The sequence below is a fragment of the Nelumbo lutea genome, chromosome 7, assembly GCF_056320005.1.
Source record: "Nelumbo lutea isolate HS-2025 chromosome 7, American lotus-T2T, whole genome shotgun sequence".
Taxonomy (NCBI): domain Eukaryota; kingdom Viridiplantae; phylum Streptophyta; class Magnoliopsida; order Proteales; family Nelumbonaceae; genus Nelumbo; species Nelumbo lutea.
In genome coordinates, this window is record NC_142690.1 from 34,361,895 (window position 1) to 34,378,643 (window position 16,749).

At 33.9% G+C, this 16,749-nt stretch overlaps 1 protein-coding gene and 1 long non-coding RNA gene across 2 annotated transcripts; one reads left to right on the forward strand and one right to left on the reverse strand.

The window, feature by feature from the left end:
- Positions 1-306: 306 nt before the first annotated feature.
- GIP2 (mitotic-spindle organizing 1B-like protein (DUF3743)) lies at positions 307-11,913 on the reverse strand. Its single transcript, XM_088956056.1, has 2 exons — positions 11,557-11,913; positions 307-700 (listed from the first exon to the last, which is right to left on the reverse strand). Exon 1 carries the CDS (start codon positions 11,777-11,779, stop codon positions 11,561-11,563), a length of 219 nt encoding a protein of 72 aa, XP_088812182.1. The 5' UTR covers positions 11,780-11,913; the 3' UTR covers positions 307-700; positions 11,557-11,560.
- Positions 11,914-12,277: 364 nt separating this feature from the next.
- On the forward strand, positions 12,278-13,313 carry LOC148846052 (uncharacterized). Its single transcript, XR_016101781.1, has 3 exons — positions 12,278-12,442; positions 12,624-12,765; positions 13,059-13,313. It is a non-coding gene; the product is annotated as an uncharacterized LOC148846052 (long non-coding RNA).
- Positions 13,314-16,749: the final 3,436 nt, after the last annotated feature.

Genomic DNA, 16,749 nt, shown 5'->3' on the forward strand with positions numbered 1-16,749 from the left:
TAGAATTTCTCAATTGTATTTTCTTTTTTCTTCTCATTCTTGTACACTTGTATGTAAAAGAAATGCAAATGAAAAGTTCTTTTTTTTAAGTACGCTATTGTTCTTTTTTTTTTGTTCTATTTATTCATTTCTCTAAGTCAGAATCAAAAGTTGTTCTCTACTTTCCCATGGAGATGTAATCAAGGGGAAAAATCCGTATGATTCCCTAAATGGGCCTTACCCAAAATAATAAAAACTGAATCACTTGATTAAGAGAATTAAGTTGCATAAGAATTTATTAAAATTTTCACACCAACACTGTCAATATGCATCAAAATATGATTTAGTTAAATAAAAACTTCACCATTGATAGTCAGAAAGATCATAGCATGCTTACGTACTTTTATAGTTCAGAATAGCACAACATACTTGGTCAAGATCATAATCACCTAATTACCAGTTAATACCGCACTAAAGAGGGAAGCATTATACTATTCATAATGCAAGGGCCTGTTAGAATAAAAGAAGGCTAGAGCATCACCTGCAAGTGACGTAGAATAGGGTGGGAAAATAAAAGTTCACAATTAAATTGGCATACACTTTAGTATGGCATCCTACTTTGTACAAAACTTCTTGCAAGATACCATTTCTGTGTACATGAAACAAGCAATGAATAATATCCTTTCTGAGCATGCCTCAATATTCTGGATATAGTCCTCACCTGGATATTTTTAGTTGATAAATAAGAAAGTATTCAGAGTTTCAGACAAAACCAAGTAAAAAGGTATAATCTCAACATACAAAAAATTTCATAAAATGCACTTTTGAGTACCTAAATAGCTCATTATTCCCAATGATACAACGTAAATATCTTGTGTTTGGACATCACTAGGTGTAGACAAAAGCAGACAAAAATACAAGGCAAGTATCTCAACTAGGCATTATCAACTGCAAATGTCATGAGATAACCAAGCCTAATTGGATGGTCATAAAAATCCAGCTTAAACCTAATCATAACATCATTATCATAACAATGTCATCAATATCATTAGGATACATGGCAAGGAAGGACATGAAGGTCAGTAAAAGAAACCGACTAAACATCATTTGCTTGGATTATAAAAATGACCTAAGAAACCTTGACTTTAGAACCATTTCATACACCAATACAGCAACCAATATGACTCTGACAATTAGAAACTATAGCATGGCACCATAAGTCAAGGTCGATTGCAAGCTAAAAACCAATGCCTGTGTATCTGCACAAAGTGCAAACTATAGTTGTCATCCATAAGTAGAGACAGTGGAAACAGAAAGATGACATCCTGTGTTATATACTCTAGCTCAATGAAGCTCAAAATGTCTTCGAAAAATTTATGATCCATTCATTTTGTTTTATTTTTTCAGTTGGCTTTTTACTGGCTGTGCTTATTTCTCCAAAGAAGAAATGGCTCTAGAGAGGGAAGAATGGAGACAGGATTCTGTAGTGAACCCCACATAGGAGGGATATTTATATTATGAATATGGCCAACTCTTATTGTAAATTATCCAACCCCTCAATTAGTCAGTTTAGTGACAGTAAAATAGAGATTTATTAACACACAAATGAGCAATCTTTGAATCTGGTACTGAGAATTGTTTTGCACTATGATCACCAACATCTTCCACAGGAAATGCCATAATCTCTCATTGGAACAAGTCTAAACCTCAGAATCAAGGATCATGGTTAACCAAAAATTAGATATCCTGGTTTTTTATGGTAGATATCCTGGTTTTTTATGGTAGCCTTCCAAGAAGCAATTAAGATGGGCTGGTTTACTGGATTCTAACTACAAGGGCAGAAGATATCAAGATACACATGGAGTAATAACCAAGTGAGAAAATATTGTATTTGGGATTGGTTAGATTGGATGTTAGTGCATGCTCAATGAGCCAACTCGTTCCAGTTAATGACCACAAATTCAGAACATTGGCGTATCATGGGTTTCTTGGCAAGTTAAATAATAATGTCCAACACCTTTCAAATCTCAACACATATAGACATTTCATGAGAATTTTTGTATGTTGTTTATAAATATTGAAACATCAATCAGGGAAAGTAGGCCATGGTTTGGTTATGTGCATGAATGACCAACTATGATGCCAGTTGGAAGAAATGATCTTTTGCAAGTTGAAGGACTCAAGAGAGTTAGGGGCGGGCCAAAAAGGCCATGAATTGAAGTAGCAAGAATCATGAAATGATTCAACAATGCACAAGTTAACAATAGGACATAGCATTCAATAGAGTGGAATGGCAGAACAAGGTTCATTTAGCCAACTTCATATAATTGGGATAAGCCTTTGTTGAGTTGGAACAAATTGAAGCAGGAACAAAAACGCTTTTGCAAAATGGTGTTGAGTCAAAGATGCAGAAGACAAAGTTTTACATGTGCATCATTTTTTTACTCAAGTAGAAGAAAGGCAAAAATGCGTGATTGGTATAAAGGGACAAGCATATGAAATCCATTCTTTCTTACACTGTGAAGGTTAATAAAAGTGGCAGAGTGCAATGTCAATCTTCTACGGTGACAACAATACAAAACAACTAAAGACCAACAAAATAGGTGACAAGATGGCACCACAACAATACAAAGCAACTAAAGACCAACAAAGAACAACTAATCGTTACAAACTGAAATTCAAGCACAGTCCAAAAAGATCTCCCCCCCAATCTGATCTGCTAATTTGTTCAAACTCAGGGAGCACCAAAACCCAATCCAAGACATAATACCCAACTAAAACCACCAGCACCTCGATAGTTTTGGACAACATAGTTTCACGTCCTTCGTCCTTCAAGAACATACAAAGGTGGTTTTCAAAGTACATCTTTGCATTGTCAGATCTTATTATCTTAATTCTTTTCTCAAACTGGGTTTCCACCATATTCATGAAATTTTGATCATAGGAACTTCTTTTTTCTTGGTTAATCACCCATTACTTTCCCCTTTACCCTTTTTTTCCCCTAAGAACAATCATAGGAACTTCATCACAATGTTTTATCAAGTAGAGCCATGTATATTGAGTGTAGCCATCAATGAAAAAAAATGAAGTATCTATATCCACCCATGTAAGGAATGGTATATGGGCCCCAAACATCAGTATGAATCAAATGAAAAGAAACATTATTTCTTTTATTACTCGCAAAATATGTGGTTCTGCATTATTTGGATAATTGACACTTCACATTGAGGATTCAAATTGGATAATGAACTGAACAAATTTGGAAACAAAAGTTTTACAGACTTAAAGGACATATGACCAAGACAATAGTGCCGCAATTGCAAAAGGCTCAATTTCTTGCCCCCATGAACAACAAAAGCATTGTCAACTCTACAGTTCACTGATTTCCCATCAATACTTGCAGAAGTTAGAACCCTAATCTCTTCCCTCAACAGTTCACCCATCACTGAATCTAAATCTGGAAGAGTTCCTCTACTCAATATGTTAGCCTTGATTATTTTATATTCCAGTCTCAATCTCATAAGAAAATGGTTCACCTTCCTCTTCCCAAAATGTTTTTGGAGATAATTAACATTTTCTATTGAGACTGTGGGTTCTATGTGGATGAGTTCATATTCAGCCTACAAATTAAGAAAACCAGCATAATATTGTTGAATCTTCCTATCTCCCTGACAATATGCAAAAATTTCAGCCTCAATCTGATATTGCCTTGACTTATTGGATTGATAATATACATTCTCCAAATATGAATACATCTCATAGGTAGTACGCATTCTCCTCATGGGTACTGCAATGTGAGACACTATCAAACTGAGTATCCAAGAGACAATTTTCCCACTATCAAGCTTCCAATGTAAATAGGCCTTCGCATCTGTCTCATCCGGTATAGTGACCTTTCCATTCAAATATCCCTTCAGGCCTTTTCCCTCAATGAAGAAATCGAAATGGAACTTCCACATGTTGTAGTTAGTTCCGTCAAACTTTACAGGAATAATATTAGCCTTCTCAGCCATTCCAGATTACAACCACAGCCCCAAAAAAATCACAGTACTGAAATCAAGGCTAAAGGGAAGAAAACTGATTAAAAACACCCAACTAGAATCAGATAAAGTCTAAATCGATTACTGAAGTAACCCTTTCACCAAAGAAAAGGTCTTACACTGCAGAAATCTCAGAGCAATCAAGAAACAATACGTAACAGTCCAAAAAAGGCAACTTTCAGCACTGTCAACAGGAAGAGAGGGATCAAAACCCTACAAAACTCGACTGAATTCTAAATCAGATCTGATAGTCTAAAAGAGAAGGATAGGGCGACATAAAATCCAGATTTCTAGCCAGATCCAACGGTCCAAATGAGAGAAAGAGAGAAAATACAGTTCAGACCTGTGATTTTCAGAGAAAAAAGGTGAAGCTTCGCACTGATCAATACAGCTTCAAAAATCCTCACAGAGAAGTACACAGTAGTTGATCTGAAATCCTTAAATCTCCCTTTGAATGCCAAGGATCAAACCCAGGTCAGATGGACCTGCTCTGAAACCATGTCACAAACCAGTTGGAAGAGAAGAGAAAGAGTTTTAGGGGTGTCTAAACACTTGCCATACATATTAAATAATATTAATAATTACAGAGGAGTCCTTGGAGGACTAAAAGATAAAAAAGGAAAATACAAAAGAGCCCTTAGAGGGGCTGAAAACCAAAAACAAAGATATAAAAAGAACAAGGCTATGTAACAATAGGGACTATAGCAATACAATACATCAAGTTTCTTCACAGTGGGAATGTGTAACAAAGTCACATGCCATTCCCAGCTCCACACATTTCCAAATGCACTTGGTCACCTACAATTATTAGCAACCCTATTTCGCACTTAAACTGTGAATTGGAGATACAAAAACCGCAATTTCACTTGGCTGCAATGACTGGAATGCCTATTTCACACATCTACTGATGCCTAATGATGGTGTTATGCATGGCTATACTCTTACAGAACCATAATCATCCATCTCTACCATTGCCTCCATCAGGGTCATCGAAGCACCTCCAAATCCTCCACCACTACTAGCAGTGGTATCAATTGGATCTCTTCATCTTCCACCCCCTGACTTACCTCAACTACAACTACTGCCCCTTAAACTAGCGACTTCATCACCCCCAAGCAATCAGATCACTATCTCCAAGCGGACCATTTTTTATGCTTCTTTGAATTTGAGGTACACTTCCAAGGAAATTACCTCCAAGGCACAATCTCCTCTATCACCAATGTCATCATAATCTTAGAAGTAACACCTAGATCTCATGTTGCTCCATTCACCGCCAATACCAAAGCCATGATTGCATTAGTTCAACATTGCTGCAGAATAGTTGCTTGCCCAGTTGCCTATGTTGTTGAAGATAGAACATGCAAGAGTTTAGATTTTGCCTTCTTTTAGAGATTTCTGATCCCCACCTCCCTAAGAATAAACATTTAGCAAGTTTGGTCTACAGGATCAAATACCACTTAGGCTAAAAGCAAAAGTTTATAAAATGGTTCTAAGGCCAACAATGCTGCATGAAATATAGTGTTACGCAATTAAGAAACAACATGTCCATAAAATGAATGTGGTAGAAATGGCAGTTTTGGGCTTGAAAACTGTGATAAAATGGCTGCATAAGGGGGAGGGGTGACATGGCAGTTGAGAAATAAATTCAGAAGATTTAAATGGCTTTCAAAGGACATGTCAATCCAAGTGACATGGGTGAGGAGAACTGCCAACAGCTTGGCAGATAGCTTAGCTAAGCAAGGGGTACAAAGAACATATCTGTTTTGGGCTCAATTGTAATTTGGTTTGGGTCAGCTTTCTAAAGCTGGGCTTCTTTCACATCTTGTCGAAACCATTTTTTTCTTCTAATCAATGAAATCTTTTCTGTGTTGCTGATTAAAAAAAATGTCAAGATGGATGAGTGGGAAAACCAGAAAGGGCAAGGTCAGAAATTAACCTACTTGAAGGAACTAGGAGTAAACGCAATAGGTGATAAAATGAAGGGAAATAGATTAAATTGGTTTGGTAATGTGCAGATAAGACCATCTACAACACCCATAAGAATAAGTGATCTAGTACAAGTTGAAGGGGCTAGAAGAGCTAGGGAAAGACCAAAAGCCATGGCTTGAAATAATAAGAAATAATCTATGGACTCGTAATTTAGCAATGGATATGGCACTAAAACAAAAATGGAATAGCAAAACAAGATTCATTAGCCAATCCCATATTGTTGGGACAAGGTTTAAATGATGATGATGTCTACATGCCATTGTATTGACCTTCCTATGTCTCAAAGAAACACCTATATGATTCATTTTGTTAGGGGTGATCATGGCACAAATCAGGCTTAGCACCTATGATCATGGGTCTAAATGTAGATACAGGCCAATATGCCGGATGGGGCATATCAGCCTGTATCTTTGGCCACTTTTTTTTTCTCAAACCTGTTCAGGGGGATTGGTATAAGGCCTATCTACCCCCTGAAATAGGTCAAACCCCAAAATAGTTACTGTAGGGGTGTATCAAAGAGTCACCAATACGATATGCCTCAGCCGATATGCTCTAATACATTGCGAAATTTTAATCCTTGCCTATGATAAGGGTTATAGCCTGTCTGGGCCCGGCACAGCCCAAATCCCAGGCTTGAAATATAAGCCTGGGCCCAGGTACACACAAGCCTAGGCCAGGCTTTGGAACCATTACTCTTCACTTTCAAACCCTTCTTAAAGACCTCCTTCAATGGCTCTCTGAGTCATTTGGCTTAGACCCTCCAGAACTATAAGGAACAATAGGGAAGATAGGGTCCCCTTGTCTTAATCCTCTTGAACTTTTGAAATTTCCTCTTGTGGAGCCATAGATTAAAATAGAAAACTTTGGAGTTGTCATGCAAACTTTGACCCAATTTCTCCATTTCTGCCCAAAATTCATTCTACTCAGCATATGATCCAAAAATGCTCAATTGACATGATCATATGCCTTTTTCCAAATCTACCTTTATAACAACTGCTTGCTTCCCACTTCTTCGCCTTGAGTCAATAAGCTCATTTGCAACTACCACATTGTCCTGAACACGCTTATTATGTATAAAAGCTCCCTGGTACCTAGAAATCAGAGAATCCAGCACTTTCCTCAACCTTAAGGCTAGCAATTTGGCAAGCAAAACATATTGTGGGTCATTTTATAATATTTATATTGTATACTATAAAACAAAACATGTATATGTAATATATAAATATATTGTGGGTCAGGCTAGGCTAGTAATGATCACCCCGACCTCTTGTCCCTCCCCCGAGTGAAATACCTCATTTGACATCAAGCATTTCTTTTTGAGTTCCACCAAAGCAAGGCTAGAATAGACTCTTCCATTACTTCTCTAATGATCTGCTTTAATTTCCATCTCAGACATTCCATAAGATTTTGACCTTGCATTTGAAATTTAAAAGCCCCTTTTGATGAATGGTCAGTTGTCTACCATCTTGCTCCACAAAACAAACAGTTAGGATTGTACTTAATTATACCATCTCCTTATAGAATGGCCTTAGTTCTCCAATGTTGATACATCATGGAGCAAAGATCAAAGTGGATTAACTATAATCTTGCACCTGATATGTGCATCGTCTCATTCGCCAACCTAAAGATTTTCCTCCCCACTTCTGCTCCTATTAATCGGTTTGCTATTTCGAGGCCCCATTCTTCCATCTACCTCCATTGCCACCACAACGCAACGACACATGTTAGTCTCCCCAATTGTCAACCAAATACCCCCTACAAGCTTCTTCAAAATGCCAAAAATGTTGTGCAACAAAGACTTCAATAGAAGACCCTCATCCCCATTTCCCCTCCTACATATCATATGTGACACTTCAACTTGGAGAGAAATCCTACACTTTTTCCAATGGTAGGAAAAATGCTAGGTAGAAATTCCAACCATACTGTTAGGACATAGAGTATTCCTTCTGAATCACATTTGACACAAAGAGTCAATAACTTGTATTTGGAGATATCTCTAATAGTTCTAATACTCTCAAGAGTATTCTTTCTCCACTTGCAAGTTGCAAGCCTCAAGAAACCTCTCCAGATATATCTAAAGTTCTGAACTTGCCAACCAAGTATATCTACAAAAGCATCTTCCCTCAACATCCCCCTCTAAATCTAAACATACACTCTGTCTGTAAACTTTTTTCCCACAAAGCATCTCTACAATGCCCTTCCCCTTTGTCCACTCTTCAAAACCTGCTTCTTCCCTGTAGCTCTTTTTTTTTAACTTTTTTCCTGTAGCCCTTGTCTCTAGCAATAGGTATCCTTTCCAGTGGTTTGCCCCATCTCACCATCTTGCCTTCCCCTTTCGCATCCATCATCACCCACAGTTGAAAGCATTTACAGTTACCTCGTATCATTGAGCTATGCCTTACTCTACACCATATTAGATCAACCATTGCTCGTCAATGGTCTTGCTCGTCAATGGTCATCCTCATCAAGAATCATGCATTTTTATCACCACCAATGACCATTCAGTACTTCCAACAAACACATTCCTCTTGCAATATGAGGATTCCTCAGGTCAGCTTATTATAAGTCCAAAAGTTATCAGAGACCATTCTGATAGCAGCTAAAATGGCTTAACTGAATAACTTGTTGCTTTGTCTTTAGTGATTAAGTTTTATGGTGGTTGTGAGCTCCTTAATGGCTGAAGCTGAAATGCAGTCAATTACTATAGCCTACATAGTTGTCAAGGCGTCGCCTAGGCAGCTAGGCGCTCTTGGCTGGGTGCCTCGCCCAAACGCCTTGACTTTTAGCAACTAGGCACCCGCCTAGGTGACAAAAATGACAAGGTGGGCGCCTTTTATAATATCATTTATATTGTTGTATCTTATTAATGTATGTGTTAATACATTTTATTATATGCTATATTCATACATACACACACACACACACATATATATATATATATCAATTATACTTTGTTTTAATGTTTTACTATTGAAATTTAAAAGATCACAAGGTTTTGAGAAGAGAAAAAGAAAGAAAGAAAGAATAGAATAATAAAGTTTTTTTTTTCTATTCTCTCTCTCTAATTAAATAAAACAGAAATTCCATCCTTGTTTTTTTTTTTTCTATTTTACTTTCCATCTTGAATATTTATCATATAAAGTTAATAACCTTCTTTATCTGCTAATTAATATGAATTTGCTCTATTAAATACTTATTATAGTAGTATTATTTTTGAAAATAATGAAATTAATATATGTAAAAGATTTTTATCTTTTAGATGTGATGATTTGCCACATTTTTAGAGGAAATTTAATGTTCTTAATAAAGAGAATTGCTATTTTTTCAATTAACATACATGCTGAATGGTATATAAAACTAGGAAACTAGCCAAAAGTCAGTTTTTTATATTATAAAATTTTTATCGCCTAGGCATAGGCGCCCACCTAGGCGACTCAGTGACTAGGCGCCCCAGTGTCGCCCAGAATCATCTAGACGCCTTGAAAACTATGATAGCCTCAAATATTTTATTGTTGTTATTGTTTACTAATTACCAAAAAATAATTTATTGTTTAATTATCTTATCCACTAAAAGAAAAAGCAATAAGTCATCTAGTTTAGCAACTTCAGCCATTATCAAACAGGCTCTTGTCTTAGATAAAGCCACAACTGCCAAAGTAGCAATCATCAGCAGAATCACTTGATTTTCAAGAAGAATGCTCTCTCTAAAATGTTTCTTTATGCCGATAAAGAAAGGATGAAAGCACAGCTTAAAGCAAGCTTTGTTCAATGATATGGTTGAAAAAAAAAACAAAACAAAACAAAAGGGCAGCAGCCTGGAAGGTAGATTACTCTCTAGGGGTGGCAGGATTATCTTAATTGGTTATGTTTAAGGTTCTAAAAGGAACAAAACAATTCCTCCATAAATTACTTTAGTTTGACACAGCAGGGGAGGAAAGATCACTGGATAGGCTTTGATCAAGTTTGCATCTCCTTGGAGCAAGGTGAACATCACTCAGGAAATCAGATGGGTATTGACAAAAGCATTTTTCATTTCAAAGTATTATGGGAAGATCCAACCAAAGAAGGCGAATGGGAAGAATATGACTCCTTCACTACAAACCCCTCATGCTTTTATAAATTTATCTGGTCTCTGACTAGAGACTCCTAAATCTAAATGGCTCCTTCACTACAAAGTCCAAATGGAGTTATATCTGGCAAAGATACAATAAGGTCATTGGGTGAAAACAAGTTATATAATGTGATCGTCCAAGAAAAATTGATTTCCTTCAATGCAGTCCCCCAGTGAAAAATTCAAGTTAACATAGATTTATAGAATTAGGTATTAAGTTGATTTCATGTTGAAATTGATTTTTAAATTACAAGGCAGAGTCTACAAACCATTTCTGTTTCTGGTATTATGGTACAAAAGATTTGAAAATTCTTTTGTAATATTTGTGAGGTTCCCTGCATTCTTACAAACTCTGCTAGTGAACCTTTTTCTTCAGGTGGCAAAACAAATCAAATAGTTTATTTTATCAGTAAAACAAAGCAAATAATTTCAAGAAACAGTGGAGCTGCATTGTTGGCATTCTCCCACATTTTATAATATGGAATGTAATTTCACCTGTTTGCGTGCTGTTATAGAGGAGATTGAGTCTTGGTTGAAGCTTGTGTTTTAACCCAAATATTTTCCCAAGACTTGTTCAGAAATTAAATATCTCTTAAAGAAAAACTGGAATAAGAACATAATGTGATCAAACTGACCAAAGTAAGAACCATTAGATGGAAAGTCCCCATCTGGAAATGAGTGAAATTAATATTGATCGGGCTTCACACAACAACCAAGGAGAAAAGGTTGGAGGAGTTTCTCTTTGAATTTGCTCACTATTATACAGTTTGTATCAGACACAGTGAAATCTACAGTGCTTCCTGATGGTCTCAGATATTGCAAACTGCAAAGAGATTTGCTTCCGGGACAGATAGGGAAACAGAAACTCTGAAAGTTTGGTCAACATTGTCAATGGTAGATATCCTTAGAATATAGGATATTGGACTCCTTTTTAACAGGTTCTCGATGGATTTATACTGGAGTTAGATCACATATAAAGGGAGGAAATGGATTTGTTGATTTTGTGGCAAATTGAACATACGGTAACAGATACAGCACAGAAATTTTGAATCAATTTGATCTTCCAAATGGCATCAATGAGATTCACAGGGAAGATACTGCAGTCATCCTTTATATGAAATTAGGTTCTTTTTTTCTTTTCATATGTTTCTGGGCCCTTGTGGCATAGAACTACTCTGTTTTCGGGGTCAGGCAGCATCTTCTCGTGCACTAGTTTTTCCTATTATTAGTAAAAGTTATGACCCAGCGCGCAGATGTGTAGGGGAACCTGACTCTGTTGTGGGGTGTCTCCTGTTCTGAAGAACTAGGGTTAACCCATCATGGGAGGGAAAAGGGTCTGCGAGAAGCCCATCAAGCCTTTTTTTATGACAAACAGAACAAAGTTGTTCTTAGACAAATGCAGAAGAGAATAAGAGAATAATAGGAGGTCTCACAGACCTGTTCAGGAAACTGACGGAGGATCTTTTGGTGTCGGGGCTGAGGAAGGATCCTTCCGGAGCTCCTTGACAACTGCTGCAAGTGATTCAGGATTCAAACCCAGATCGCAGAGGGTAATAAGGATGGAGAGAGTGTGACGATCAAGCCCTGTCTCAAGAATATTCGACATGTGAAATGCCAGGTCCAGAGATTCCCTGGCGGTCCGAGCGGCCTCCGGATCCATATCAAAGATCAGAAATTGAAAATTTCCCTCCCTTCTAAGAACTCAAACTCAAATAAAGATGAAATCAAACAGACTCGAAATACAAAATTCGAGTGGTGTTCTCCAGATAGCCGTGCAGCGGAGACTTGGAGCTGGGGTCTTGGCAGGGGTGATCCGGGGCCGGGCCGAGTTTAGAACCAATGTAAAGGCTTCAGCCTAGCCCGGGCCTTGACCGGCCCGCACCACAGGCCTAAATTATAAACCTGGACTCGCTCCTAAAATTTCTAATTATTTAGAAAATTTTGAATTAAATAATATATAATTCATGAAAAAAATATTGCACCACTTGGACTTGGTCAAACTTTACCTATCGCTCCATCCAAAAATAAGGAATGAGCCTCATTTAATTCTTAGACTTGTCTTACATGTTCTTACAAGTTTCCAAACGTCTCCATCGGTTTCGGTTCCTAAAAAAAGGAGAATGAGATACATTTCAATGTTTGCATCTCAAACACGTCTCCAACTCTGAGAAACCTTTCTGCTCATTCATCTTGGTTGGCGTTGTAACTGAAGTTGAAGACTCCCGCCGCACTCACGGTCACCTCCACCCTCTTCAGATTACTTCAACAAAGCAGCCGTATAGAACCTCATATCACTTCCAACCTCCAAGAAAGTGAATGAATGGTAGCTATATCTCTTACCGATTCCGTTCTTTCCTTCAAATTTTCTCCATTACTGCTTTTTTCTTTTCCTCTGAATTCTTTGATCATTTTTTTTTCACGTTTCTTGACATGTAATGAATGGAAAACGGCCATCTTGGTTCTTGAATGCACAGATCCTAACAGCCATCTTGGTTCTTGCACAGTTAACGGTCATCTTGGTTCAAGGAATCTCCTTTGTGAAACTGCAATCCTCATTCGAACCTAAACGCTTTAAATCCTCATTCGAACCTAAGCGCTTAGCCTGATTTCTTCAAACTTCATTTTCAGAGAACCGCTTTCAATCCGGTTAGTCTATTTACATTTCATTAAACATTTGTTTCCTGTATGAATCTCTGTTTTCGTTAAACATTTGTTATTTAAATTTGATATGTTGTTGAAATGGATGGTAGAGCACCCATTTTTATCTGCCAAAGCTTTTTGTTTTGGTCGCTCTATCAGCGACTGAAACTTTTTCATATATATTTAGATTAGTTTTGATTCATTTTTTCCATTTAAATAATTTGTACTTATGTTAATCTTTTAAACCTGTTTTGTTGTTGAAAAGAGTTGTAAAGCACCCATTTTTTTGGCTGCCGCAGCTTACTTTTTTCCTGGCTCAAACGACCGAACGAAATGAAGCTCGGGTAAAGAAGATGAATGATATGGTTTGCTGGGTCAGGTCTATGTTCGCCCCGTTTTATGCTTGGCGCACATTATGGTTTGCTGAGTAATTATTGTATATTTTTCAGGGAAAAATTTAATAACTGAAAAATGATAACTAATTATTTTGAAACCTGAAATTTCAAAATAATGATTGAAAATTACTGAAATATGTTAATGGTTATTGAAATTACTTATTTTATTTATTGCCATGAATAATTATTATTTTCAAATAATAACATTTTCAGAAATGAATGTACTTAATTAATTACTGTAATTACTGTTTATTTGAATTAATCAACAATAATTTCATTAACCAAAATTCCAATATATATAAACATTTAAAATAAGTAATGATTATTGCATATTTACATTTTATACTTATTTTCAGTAATAAAAATATTAATTGTTATACTGAATAATTAAATAATATAATATTATAATACTGAATATTTGTTACAATAAGTCTGAATTTATAATATTACTGATAATATTATTATTTTCAATAATAAAATATTATTACTTAATTTAAAATATTATGTTAGTAATTATTTTCAGTATTTAGGAAAAATAAATACCTACAACAAGTCTGACTTTTCAAAATTTCACATTTTTTTCAAATTAATGTAATTATTGTAAAACTTAATTATTATGTGAGTAATTATTTTTTATTTTTCAGGGAAAATTTTAATAACTGAAAAATGATAACTAATAATTTTGAAACCTGAAATTTCAAAATAATTATAGAAAATTACTGAAATATCTTAATGGTTATTGAAATTACTTATTTTATTTATTGCCATGAATAATTATTATTTTCAAATAATAACATTTTCAGAAATTAATGTACTTAATTAATTACTGTTTATTTGATTTAATCAACAGTAATTTAAAATAAGTAATGATTATTGCATATTTACATTTTATACTTATTTTCATTAATAATAATATTAATTATTATACTGAATAATTAAATATCTAATATATACAATTATAGTAATCAGTTAATGTATCATCCCAATTAATAATTAACATTATTAAAATACTTATTAATTATCATTAATTAATTAACATTCCGAAGTAATAACTATCATCATTAGTTTTAGTAATAATTAATTGTAATTATTGATAATAATAACAATATAATTATTATTATATATACTAACCGGGTTGAATTATTATTGATAATAATAATAATATAATTCAATTGAATAATTATTATTTGAATTGCATACGTGCGGATACCTTATCTTGCAGGAAGAGAAGGCCGTGTCAACGTAATGAAGCCCCTTCCCGCCTTAACTACCATATTTTAAAGTGTAATTAACAGTATTTTGATAACTACAATAATTTATTTTATAATTACAGTATTTTAACACATTACTACAAATACATGAAAAATAATGTAGTTATTAATTAACAGTAATAATATTTTCAGCAATTCAATAATATTATTGAAAAGTAATAATATTTTCAGCAATTCAAATTTTAATAATTATATCGAATTTTTAGATTTTGATATTAGTTATAATAAATATATTCAGTAATTATTAGTTATTTTAAAATATAATGAAATTCCAAAATATACTTGAAATGGTAATAAATGTTCAGTAATTATTTTGATTTTTTATATTTTGATATTATTATTTTTATTTTCAATAATTTCATATTTCAAAACAATATTTAAAACCAATTATTATCAGAATTATCAGATCTTAAAACTACTAATTTCACCAATTATCAGAACTAATCTAACTAATTCTCACAATAATTATTTAAATTTTTTGTATTTTGAAATTAATATTTTTTTATTTTCAATAATTCAAGATTTCAAAACATTATCTTAAATCAACCTATTCTGGTTTTATTAATTGGTAAATAATTAATTACGTTAATTTCTGAAGTAGTTATAATCAATGAATAATTTTTATCACAAATCATTATTATTAGTAATAATTAATTATAATTAGTGATAATGATAATATAATTATTTTCAATCGGTTTAGTAGTCTACTACTTTTTTGAATTATTAATTAATGATAATTAATAAGTATTTTAATAATGTTAATTATTAAATACTGAAATAATTTAATAATAAGAATAAGAATGGTTAAATTAAAGTAATAAACGGTTCAAATTGAATTATGGGGTCATTCACTAGTATTCTATACATATTATATTTATAGAGACTATTATTACTAATATATGCCCTGTATATATGAGAAACTACTTATATATACCTCATTGACCCATTCAATGGTTAAATCTAATGGGTTTGATGAAATTGCAAATATACCACTCAATCATTCAACGGAGAGAACATTGACATATAGGAAAGTTATTGTTCATCATCACCTTCACTACAGAACCAAACCTTGCTCAATCTAGTGGTCAATGATTTGAAATCGACAATTCTATGTATTTGAATCCCCAACAAGATTGGAACGTAATGATTCCCTTGTACATATATTTAATAGGGTAAAATACAAAAACCTCCCCTAAAGTTTCTGACAAACATAAAAACCTCTTTTGTAGTTTCATTTTAATAAAAACCTCCCCTCTATTTTTGACAAAATTAATAAATACTTTCCTTCCACCAATGACTAAGATGGACAACGTTAAAAATGAACAGTGTTTGAGAAAGGGTAAATTAGGTATTTTAAAAAAATGATAATCTCTTTAACATTTTCCATCTTAATCATTAACGGAAGGGAAGTATTTGTTAATTTTGTCAAAAATAGAAGGGAGGTTGTTGCTAAAATGTAACTATAAGGGAGGTTTTTATGATTGTCAGAAACTTCAGGGGAGATTTTTGCATTTTACCCTATTTAATATATATAATTGGAGTTAAGGTAGGGTGAGGACTTCAATCCCCACCCCTGATCAAGTATCTCTATTAATCCCCACCCACGTTCTTGTCCCCACCAAGGTGGTCTCCATCCCGTCCCCCTTGGGTTGGTATAGGGAAAATTTTCATCCCTAATTTGAATATGATTTACATAAAGCAAACCCACAATAATTAATTAATTGAATTAGTTAAAAATAAATCAAAGGTCTTAACATGCAAATTAATCCAATTAAGTACATTAAATAATTATTGTAGTTATTAATTTAATTATTTCACTTAACTATAATTGATCAATTAATTTCCAATTTAATTAAACATTTAATAAATTGTGAAGTTTTTTTTTTTTTGAAAAATGACAAATTGTTAAGTAATTAGTGCAATGCTTATATCAATAGATTATTAAATAGAATGGATAAATAGTGAATTAGTTAACATAAAAGACTGTTTTGTTTTTATTAAATTACAATAATACCCTTAATAATTAGTTACGAAATAGATCAAACATTTAATAATTCATTATATGATTAGATTATTATATGAAATAATTATTAAAATTTATTTATTTAATTTTGATTATTTTAATTAAATTAGATTAATGGGTAAATGCGAGAGACCATGAGGGTCATCTAGATCCAACAATCGATTGACCGGGGAAAATCAACTTAATTAGTGACCAATTTAGTTATCCAAATATATTGTATCAACCTGATTCAATTAACCCAATTGTACATATATTGTATCCAAATATATTGTCAAAATGAATTGCTTTATTGGGCCGAGTC